General features: G+C 36.4%; 1 protein-coding gene across 1 annotated transcript; it reads left to right on the forward strand.

The window, feature by feature from the left end:
• Positions 1 to 1,444: 1,444 nt before the first annotated feature.
• On the forward strand, positions 1,445 to 9,155 carry LOC134249591 (apoptotic chromatin condensation inducer in the nucleus-like; the record flags this gene model as incomplete). Its single annotated transcript, XM_062731926.1, has 10 exons — positions 1,445 to 1,523; positions 1,953 to 2,110; positions 2,324 to 2,458; positions 2,790 to 2,976; positions 5,578 to 5,819; positions 7,140 to 7,247; positions 7,687 to 7,993; positions 8,108 to 8,211; positions 8,428 to 8,520; positions 8,844 to 9,155. Coding segments are annotated over 10 exons (1,596 nt in total), but the record flags the coding sequence as incomplete, so codon positions are not given.
• Between the last annotated feature and the right edge of the window lie 2,349 nt (positions 9,156 to 11,504).

Below are 11,504 nucleotides of genomic sequence, written 5' to 3' on the forward strand. Positions count from 1 at the left end.
TTGACTGCCTCATTAACACCTAATGAAAGTACAAGTCACCAAATTAGCAACCAACAACAAATTTTGGATCTGCTGTTGGATCATAACACCACAAACATCAAAAGAGATATTATTGTTGGATTGTTCATAGTTATTAACAACTATGAACCTTTTGTCATTTTATTTTGTGACCTACCCCACACTGGATCACCACACGAAACAACAATAGATCCTTTGTTTCCTATACTACACCACGGACTGGACAAACTAAGTGATCTCTGTTGCTGGCCTATCCTAAGGATCACTGAAATCTCATCGTTGGATTGTTCATAGTTATTAACAACTATGGACCACCCTTTGTTACTATCCTACACCACAGATTGGATAGATTAAGTGATGTTTGTTGCTGGCCCATCTTTTGGATCACAGAAATCTCATCGCTGGATTGTTCATAGTTATTAACAACTATGGACCCTTAGTCACCTTTTTGGGACTTCTACCAGACCAAGGACTGGAATTTCCAAGGTTGACTCCACTTCTTTTATGGATGAATCAGTCTCTTCGTTGGATTATTCATAGTTGATATTAACTATCATTGTTGGATTGTTCATAGTTATTAACAACTATGGACCTTTTGTCACCTTTTTTGGACTTCTACCACACCAAGGATTGGAATTTCCACTGTTGACTCCACTTCTTTTGAGGATGAATCAGTCTCATCGTTGGAATTATTTGTAGTTGATATTAACTATCATCGTTGGATTGTTCAAAGTTGATGGCAATTATCATCGTTGGATTGTTCATAGTTATTAACAACTATGGACACTGTGACAATTCATTTGGGACACTGCGTATTGTGACCCTGTCTTCGTTGGATTGTCCGTCTAATGTATGCTGTGAAATATGGGACATTTATGTTACTTGACCCACTATCTCACTTCCTCTAACAGAAATTCAAAGCCAGGATACTATGGTAATTTATTTGGGGGAATCCACCGATATTACGTCCCTTCTCTCGTTCATCCTTATTGCTCGTAGACTAGATAGCATCAGACGCTGGAAATACTAGTTTGTTTTGGCATCACCCCTTAACTGAGGTCATAGGTCAGAAGTCGTAGTGCAGCACTCAAGTATTGGCGGTATTTTTGCTTCAGTAATCATGTGATGTATTTTTGTTGCAGCAGGCCAGGTCATGATCAGTCATACTTGCACAGTGTGCACTGATGCATGACTGGTGGGGCCACCACAAGTCTAATTTAAAGAAAAATGATAAATTAGAAATAAAGTGTAATATTGAAGAAAATTTTAAAAATCAAACATCAAAACAGTAATACAAAGTATATAAATTTTTCATTATTTGAATTTAGGCAATTTAAATGATGTGCAAAATATTATTTTGGAAAAATGTGAGTTTTAAAAAAAGTCAAGTTTGGCAGGAAAATCTCTTTTGGTCGTATTGATTTAATGTTGGATTTTACTTCATTATATTTCACAGGAAGAGAAAACAGACAAAAAGAGTGAACAACAAACAGTTTCCTCATCAGGTTTTTGCACATAATTTTTTTTTTACCAACAATCTTTCAAAATTTGAAAAAAAATTTCTCAATAGCTTCTTCTAGGATAAGAGGTGACTAAATAAAAGTTTCAGCTTTGCTTTTACTTTTTGATGAAAGATCTCAAAAAAGGAGCAAAATATGACCTTTTAGGAGACACTGAAGTACTATAAACCAAATTTTATTCACATGCAAGAAATATTCATTTACTCGCAGAACTCTTGATTTTGTAATGTATTAGTAGAGAATGTTTCCTCAGCCACGAAAATAAATTGCTGCTTATTGATTTCAAATTGAGGAAATGGGAATAAAAAATGACAAATAATAGTTGTTTTGTAGTACTTGCATGTGTATGATCCAGATTTTCATCCTGATGCCTTCATAACTCCTACACAGTCATTTCATTGTTTTCCTTTTTAGCTGATGACAAGACCCAGAAGAAGCCTGAGGAGCCCCAGGAGAAGCCGGTCAGGAAGAGGAAATGGGGATCAGCCCGGTCAAGTAGCAGCACCACCACTACCCCCCAGGCCAAGAATAAAAGACTGTCAAGTATAGAGTTCAGTACGGAGTCACTCAAGGTACACCCTTCTTTATACTATTGTTTTGCAGTTTACATTAATTTTTTTTAATTGGAATTTCAAAAACTTAATTTCAATAAGATATAACAACAATTAAGTTAAAAAATATACAATACTACCATATGGATAAAAATTTCATGTAAATCTGTTTAAAAAAGTCCAAGAGTAAATGTTAATCACTTGAATTCAAAATTAAAATTGTAATTTTTCCAGGAGCTGATTCCAGACATCAAATCCAGCCCTATATCTGAGCCAGTCCTGGATCTGGATCTTCCAGATGAGAGGATCTCGGATCAAGAAAATGAACCCGAGGAAAATCCACAGGAGGTCAAGATTCAAAGAACAATTGTAAGTTAAGCAAACCAAGTTCTGCGAGCTTAAAAGCTTAAAGCTAGTTCAGTTTATCTCAGTTCTCTGCATCCATGGAACATTGCATATTACAGTGAAACCTGTCTAATCAGACAGAGAGTGGGAGACAAATTTTTGTGTTAGAATAGACAGAAAGTCAGAAAAGACAGTGTAAAGAACATGAAAAATAGTAAAAAGGAAATGAAACAGTGAAAAGGGATTTCCCAGGTGTTTAATCAGCCATTTTACTGTACAAGGCATGGCCACACTATAAGCATGGTTCAATTGTCAAAAAATTCCAAATCCATTGTTTTATTGGTTGATTCACTAGGTTGTGCGTGAAGATGAGGAGAAGGGTGATGACGGAGATGATAGGTCAGAGGGCGAGGTCGTGGACGAGGATGACAAGGACAAGGAGTCAGACAGTGAGGAGGAGGAGGAGCAGGGGGAGGGCACAGGTGACCAGGAGGAGCCAGCCAGGAAAGTGGAGAAAAAAGAGGAGTCTTCACCAGAGAAAAGTAAGGGGGAATAGCATTACCATTTTGCCCCATAAGTGCATAAATTGCTTGCAAAATTGAGAATACAGTGTGGTTATTGAATCAACAAGCTGTAAATTTATTAGCTCTTCTGAGCCAAAGGCTCAAAGAGCTAATGCTATGGCCATTTGTGCGGTGTGCGTCGTGCGGTGTGCGTTAACTTTTTAGAATATGGGCCATAACTCAAGAACCCCTTGGCCAATCAGTGTCAAATTTGTCACAGGGTATCCTTGGCCCAAGGGCTACCATTTATACTAAAATAAGGGTTGGGACCCTAAAACAAGGGGAGATAATCAGGAAAACAAAACCAAAAGTACTGGTTGCAAAAAAATCTTCTTCTCCAGAACCACCAGGCAGATTTTCACCAAACTTACATACAATGATCAGAATATGTTGAAGATTAAAAATTGTTCAAGGCATGACCCTGGGGCAAAGGGCGTGGTCTCAAGGTCACTTCAAAGTTGACCTAAATTTACAAGTAATGAAAATGTCTATATTTTGCTTACTATAAGGACTAGGATCATCAAATCTTGTAAGTTGATGCATCTTAGGACTTCACATCATGTTAACTCAAAAGTAGGTCACGGTGACCTACTTTTTTAATTTTGCGGGCATTTGTTTTCAAATGGATTTGAAGGCATATTTTGGACACTTTAAGGCCTATGATCATCAAACTTTGTCAGTTGATGCCTCTTGGGTCCTTAAACAACGTCAACTTAAAAGTAGGTCACCGTGTCCTACTTTTTGAACTTTATGACTTATCCTTTTTAAAACATTTCATCCCATTATTTCAGACAATGAGAGGGTTAGAATCATCAAATCTTGTAAGTTGCTGCATCTTGGGACCTTAAAACACATTTAAGAAAAAGTAGGTCACTGTGACCTACTTTTAGAATTTTGCAGGCATTTTTTTTTCAAATTGTTTAAAAGGCATATTTTGATTACCTTCAGACCAACGATCATCAAACTTGGTCAGCTGATGTATCTTGGGACTCTGAAAAATGTCGACCAAAATGTAGGTCACTGTGACCTACTTTCGACATTTTATGGCTAGATTTCAGTATCTTAGGTATTTATTGGCTTAGAATCATCAAACTTTGTGAGTTGATGCATCTTGGGTTTTCGGAGAGTGACGACCAAAAATTAGGTCACTGTGACCTACTTTCGACATTTTATGGCTATATTTCAGTATCTTAGGTATTTATTGGCTTAGAATCATCGAACTTTGTGAGTTGATGCATCTTGGGTTTTCGGAGAGTGACGACCAAAAATTAGGTCACGGTGACCTACTTTCAATATTTTATGGCTATATTTATGTATCTCCAATACTTATCGGACTAGAATCATCAAACTTTGTCAGTTGATGCATCTTGGGTTTTTGGAGAATGTCGACCAAAAAGTAGGTCACGGTGACCTACTTTTGACATTTAATGGCTATATTTTGTTAGTTTATGCCTCTTGGGTTTTCAGAGAATGTAGACCAAAAAAGTAGGTCACAGTGACCTACTTTTGAATATCTCAGGTATTTATTGGCTTAGAATTATCAAACTTGGTCAGCAGATGCATCTTAGGCCTCTGATAAATGTCAACCAAAATATAGGTCACAATGACCTACTTCTGACATTTTATGGCTATATTTAAGTATCTCGAGTACTTATCGGATTAGAATCATCAAACTTTGTCAGTTGATGCATCTTGGATTTTCGGAGAATGTCGACCAAAAAGTAGGTCACGATGACCTACTTTTGACATTTTATGGCTATATTTAAGTATCTCAGGTACTTATTGGCTTAGAATCATCAAACTTTGTTAGTTTATGCCTCTTGGGTTTTCAGAGAATGTCGACCAAAAAGTAGGTCAGGGTGACCTACTTTTGACATTTTATGGCTATATTTAAGTTTCTCTGGTACTTATTGGCTTAGAATCATCAAACTTTGTCAGTTGACGCAACTTGGGTTTTCCAAGAATGTAGACCAAAAAGTAGGTCAAGGTGACATACTTTTGAATATCTCAAATACATATTGGCTTAGAACCTTCAATCTTAGTTTGTCTATTAATGCATCTTGCATTAATGTCTATTATGCATCTTGAGTCCTCAGAAAACTTCAATCTTAAAGTAGGTCACCGTGACCTACTCATGTTTTTTTTTTATAGCTTTATTAAAATATCTTCAGTCCTATTTGGCTAAGAATCATCAAACTTTTTATCAGTTGATGCAACTTGGGTTTTAGGATACTAAGGGTTAGAGGCTTCAAATACAATTGATAGGTTGTACAATTTATCAGAAGAGCGATTCAAGGCCCTTGGGCCTCTTGTTACATATGTGCCTAAAAAAAGAAGGGGGTTAACTGGGGGAATAATTTTATATTAAATGAAAAATGAATTTGAAAAGTTAGCAATTAGGGGGTGTGCTTGGGAGGGAGCTGTTATTGTTTTATATTGTAAATCACTTTGGGGTGCCTGCAGGTGTAGGGGCAATTATTAGGACAAATTAGATTAAAAGAAACAAAATGTTATTATATACATTTATGTTTACATATAAAAGAAATATCTCATTCTATGTGGCTTTCTACAATTTGATAGAAACAGAACCAAAAATTATCCGACAGATCAGTCGACCTCAACCACTGATAGAACCAGATGAACCGACAGCAGCCAGAAGGTCGCCATCTCCTCCTAGAAAACCAGTGTCCAATGTGGTTCACATCAGGAACCTGGTGCGACCCTTCACCCTCAATCAGTTAAAGGAGTTACTGAAGAGAACCGGAAACTTGGTGGAGGACAGCTTCTGGATTGATAACATCAAATCCCACTGTATTGTAACTGTAAGTTGTTTATTCTTGAGTTTAGTAAATATTTTTACTTTGGATTTTAGGGTTCAATGAAAATAAAATGACAACATGTGTACTGTTTTTAATGAGAATCAATTTGGCACAATTATTGTAATTTTTAGCTCCCCTGAGCCAAAGGCTCAAATGAGCTTTTCTGATCACATTTTGTCCAGCGTCCGTCTGTCCGTCTGTCTAGCTGTCTGTCTGTCAGTCTGTAAACTTTTCACATTTTCGACTTCTTCTCAAGAACCGCTGGGCCATTTTCAACCAAACTTGCCACAAAGCATCCTTGGGTAAAGGGGATTCAAGTTTCTTCAAATGAAGGGCCACGCCCTCATTCAAGGGGAGATAATTGGGAATTAATAAAAATTTGATGGCATTTTTAAAAAAATCTTCTTCTCAAGAACCATTGGGCCAGGAAAGACGAAACTCATGTGGAATCATCCTCAGGTAGTGTAGATTCAAGTTTGTTCAAATCATGACCCCCGGGGCAAGGGTGGGGCCAAAATGGCCGACCCAAGTTTTACATAGGAATATACAGGAAAAATCTTTAAAAATCTTCTCCAGAACCACTGGGCCAGGAAAGACGAAACTCATGTGAAATCATCCTCAGGTAGCGTAGATTCAAATTTTTCAAATCATGACCCCCAGGGCAAGGGTGGGGCCAGAATGGCCGACCCAAGTTTTACATAGGAATATATAGGAAAAATCTTTAAAAATCTTCTTCTCTAGAACCACTGGGCCAGGAAAGATGAAACTCATGTGGAATCATCCTCAGGTAGTGTAGATTCAAATTTGTTCAAATCATAACCCCTGGGGCAAGGGTGGGGCCAAAATGGCCCACCCAAGTTTTACATAGGAATATATTGGGAAACCTTTTAAATTCTTCTTTTCAAGTACTTCAAAGTTATGATTAGTGTTATTTATATGGAATCATCCTCAGGTAGTGTAGATTCTAGTTTGTTCAAATGATAAACGCCTGGGGGGTGGGTTAAATTCAAGCCCGATGTGCTCAGATGAGCGCTGTGGCCCCTGGGCCTCTTGTTATAAATAAATGCCCCTTATATTGGTTCATTAATTGGCGTATTCAATATTTAGCACAATCACTGTGTATTGAGTTGTTGGCATAGTCTTGAATAAGCACTGTACACGCTTTTACGTTATATTTTGTATTATACGATTACTTAGTGGTATTTATGAAATAGCGCATCAATATCTGTGCCAAAGCTGCTAAAATATGAAGCCTGCTTTCTTTTAATTACATGTACAGGATATAAAACATAATTTTTCATAAATTAACAATTCTTTAAATAGTATGAAAAGGAAGAGGAGGCCACAGCAACAAGAAAAGCCCTGCATGGAACCCAATGGCCGTCATCTAATCCCAAAGTTCTCAGAGTGGAATACGCTTCTCAGGAGGAGGTACGTAGTTAGACATGCTGTAATTGTCCAAGACACTAAATACTGCACACTTGACTTTCTATCAGGACAGTCATTTTTTGTGTAGAGGTTAAATTTTTTTTTTAAAAATCACAAGTATTGTAAGTAACAGAATTTTGCATGCAGCTAAAGATAAACTGCTATATTTTTCAAACATTAATATCTCTGGAAATCTCAACTGTTTATTATGTATTTTAATCTGAATATCTCAAATCCTAAGATGTCTCAAATTATTTTTATGGTCCCATTAAGTTTGAATGTATAAAGATATCACTTGTTATTTGTAAATGAAAACAAATGGATACTACATTTTATGCACTGTTTTATCTTATGTCCAGAAGTAACATAAGAATACAGTACAGTAGTTTGAAGTTTTAATAAAAACTGTATAAAAACATAAAGCATCACTGACTTTTTTCAGCTGGAAAGATTCCAAAATGCAGACAAGCCCATCGTAATAACCAAAGAGGTCAAGCAGGACACTAGAAAGGAGAGGGAGGAAAAAGAAAGAGCTGAGAGGGAGGCGCGGAGGGAGGCCAGGAAAAAGGAAGAAGAGGAGGAGAAAAAGAGGCGCCGGACACCGCCAATGAGGGAGTGGGACCGCCACAAGATCAGACAGTCACAGGAAAGAGAGGAGGGGCCTCCTCGCCGAGGGAGAAGTAGGTCAAGGTCACCCAAGAGGGGCAGGGGCCGGAGTGGGGAACAAGACAGTAGGAGAGATAGAAGAGGTAATTAATTAAAAGGACATTTAGTATTTTGACTTACCCATGTTAATAAAGCCACCAAAAGTAATTATCTTTTCTTTTAAGTGACGGTTTCAATTTGATCAATCTGTGTTGTAGACCAGAAAGTTGAAGATGAGCCCCCAGCAAAACTCCTGGATGATTTGTTTAAGAAGACAAAAACCACTCCGTGTATTTACTGGATACCCTTATCAGAAGAACAGGTAACATTAGATTACAAAGAAAGATTTATGAAGTGTGGTTAATGCCATCCTTTGATAAGTGTAAGCATAATATAAATATATAACTAATAAACCAATTTCAGGTTTGAATGATTGTTAATTTAAAAGGTATACAGATTTCCAGGTTACTGTCCATGTTGTAAAACTGCAAATTAATTAACTGGATTATGCTGATATAAAAATTGTAACATTTTGCAGGCATCGCTTCGGGAGAAGAAAAGACAGGAGGAAAAAGAAGAACAAGAGAAAATGTGGAAAGAGAGAGAAGAAAATGCAGCTAAGAGATTACAAGTAAGTTTTTTTGTCCAACTCTCTAACAGATACAGTAGAAACACAAATTTTTGTGGGGATAAAATTTTGTTAATTTGTTATTTAAAATGGTTTGGTAGGCATTAAATTTCGTTGTTTTGAAAGTAACTCTATTCAAAACATAGTCGTATGAAAATTTTGTGTGGGATTTCGTTGGTAATTGTTAACAATGAAATAAACAAAATTTAATCCCCAACGAAATTTTCTGCTTTTACCTTATTTTACAAAGTTTGATTACTTGTTATATTGACTCAATATATTATTTCTAGCTTTAAATATTTTGTGTCTGTGTATAAACTTTGCAGGAAAGACGGGAGAGAAGTCCTTGGCGAGGGGATGATGACCGTCGGAGGGGGGGAATCAGAATCAGAAGTCGCAGTCGAGACAGACCCCCCAGAAATCGCAGTGGGAGCCGCAGCAGGGATAGGTCGGCCAGAAAACGCAGCAGAAGCGATGACCGGAGCAGGGAACGGGGAAGAAGAAGATGAAATTTTTAAACTTCGCTCTATTAGATCATTTTATTTTGTTACGTCTCCATTAATTTTTGTTGGGCTAGTGAATCAACTGTTGACAGACATCATACTAGACATTTTGATAAATAAATTCATTTTTAATTTGTCAAGAAGTGTTATTGGTATTTTGAATTCAATATACAATAATTGAGGTTTGACATTCATTATTGGTGAATGCATTTAGTCTGAAAGAATTGGATGATCACTGAATTTAAAGTTTATAATAATAAATGATATTTCTTCTTCAGGAGGAAAAAAATATATGAAAAAAACAGAAGTTATTGAAAAAAAGACTTGTATAGCTTTTGAAGAACTTCAGTGCCTTTTGACATTTAAATGAATCCTTGTCCTCCCACTCCCAATTCTAGTGAAGTATTAATTAATTGCAATTAAAATCTTTAAAAGATGGGTGAAAATATCAATGTTAGTATTGTTTTCAATTACTTTAAATGTAGGTTATTCTATGGTTTAAATCCTAGATAAGTTACGGACTACCATGAATGATGGGAGTTATTTTAGTGCTTTGTTGGAATTCCTTTTACATAGGATTTAGGTCAAGTGTTGGAAAGATCAATTTTGTATCTACCATAAAAGGCTGCTGTTATAACATTTATAAAGTATCTGACTGGAATTCAGGAGATAATGGCAAGGCATTATGTACACAGGAGGTGAGAAATTCAAAGGAATCAATAATATTGGGAAAAAAAGTCAGGATTTTTAAGAATTGAAATTCACAAGCATTAATTATTAAATATGCCCCTTTAAAATGTGACAGTAAACAGATCAAGGTTACCATTGAGGATAAATATAGGTATCCAGTTGGGATGATATCAATTGATAAAATCAATATCATTTGTTTATATATTTTAAAGGAGATTTAATTAATGGGCATAAAAACATAATATATGTCCCCCATGACCCAAGCATTAAAGACCTGAAAATTTGTATAGCTGTCAATATTAGGAATTCATTGGGGATTAATTTTTATTTTTGTACAGTGTTTATTGCTTGAAATGATGGACATACGGCTTTGTATATGCTTTTTGAAAAAAAAATAGATTAAGGACAGTCCATTAAAATGAATTCGGAGCTTGATTTTCTTTTAAATTGTCAATGTTGCATTGACCTAGCTGTCCGTTTTTGTTCTTCATGATGCAGCTGCAAAGTATGTCGAGCATAAACTAATGTTCACCTTATTGTCTTGAACAGTTGAACCTTCAGGATTTACCATTAGTTTTGGTTAAAAGCATCTTTTGAAAGATAAAGAGGAAGAAAATTCAGAAGTTCCTTTATATGCATAGGGATGTGATCATAACCATACAATTAAACAATCAAACTCTTAAGGATTTGTCAAAGGTCAACATGTCCAAAAAACTATGTGAGGTGTAAAGTTAATTTTTTTTTTTTACATTTTATAAATATATCATTGCTTTACAGATAGAAAGTATCACTTAAAAAACAAATATTTTAAAAAAGATATTTTTTGAGAAAATATATGTATAAAAAATGTGCATATATTTAAAGAAAATGCACTTGCTTTTTTGTGAAATCATCATTGCAGAAATAATATATGTGTATCAATGGAGGGCAAGTTGGACGTGAATGGTCTCTGAAAGGTTGTTATTGAAAGCATGACATTTATAAAGACAAAACCCCTATAAAATCCACCATTTGCAATGTACTTTCGGTTTCAAATCTTAACATTTGTGACAAAATAAACAGGGAAAACAACTTTCCAGAGGCTATCGAAGTCCAACTTGCCCTTCATTGATAAACATTTATTGTTTCTACAGTGACTGGGAACCTGCACCGGGCAAGTGTGGCGCGCTTGAGTCGTATATTGACGCCGTTGAGTCAGACATAGAGAAGCTCCTTTCAGTGCCAGACAAGACTCCCGACAATTTGAGTAAGGAAGAGAGATCTGCCTTACAATCATTAAAAAATCGGGATGACATTGTAATCAAGAAAGCAGACAAAGGCTCTACAGTTGTCGTACTGGATAAAGAGATTTACATGGCGGAGGCACAAAGACAACTCTCAGACGAACGTTTCTATAAGAAACTGGACTCTGACCCTACTAAAGAATTCTCCACCGCCATTACCAAAACTCTTGACGATATGTTTGAGAAAAATGAGATTGGTATCAACGTCTATGAGACCTTAAATCCTATTGACTGTAGACCAGGACAATTCTATCTGCTTCCTAAAATACACAAAGAAGGCATGCCAGGTCGCCCCATAGTCAGCGCAATTGGACATCCCACGGAGAAAATTTCTGAATTCATTGATTTACATCTCCGTCCACACGTAGAAAATTTGCCATCCTATCTCAAGGACACCACGGACTACATTAACAAGACGCCCTCTACTGGCCTCCCAGATCATACCCTCCTCGTGACTATGGACGTCACATCTTTGTACACCAATATTCCGCACGATGAGGGTATAGAAGCC

This window comes from Saccostrea cucullata, unplaced genomic scaffold, assembly GCF_032062105.1.
Source record: "Saccostrea cucullata isolate Sc308-1 unplaced genomic scaffold, CSIRO_AGI_Scuc_v1 ctg16968, whole genome shotgun sequence".
Taxonomy (NCBI): Eukaryota; Metazoa; Mollusca; class Bivalvia; order Ostreida; family Ostreidae; genus Saccostrea; species Saccostrea cuccullata.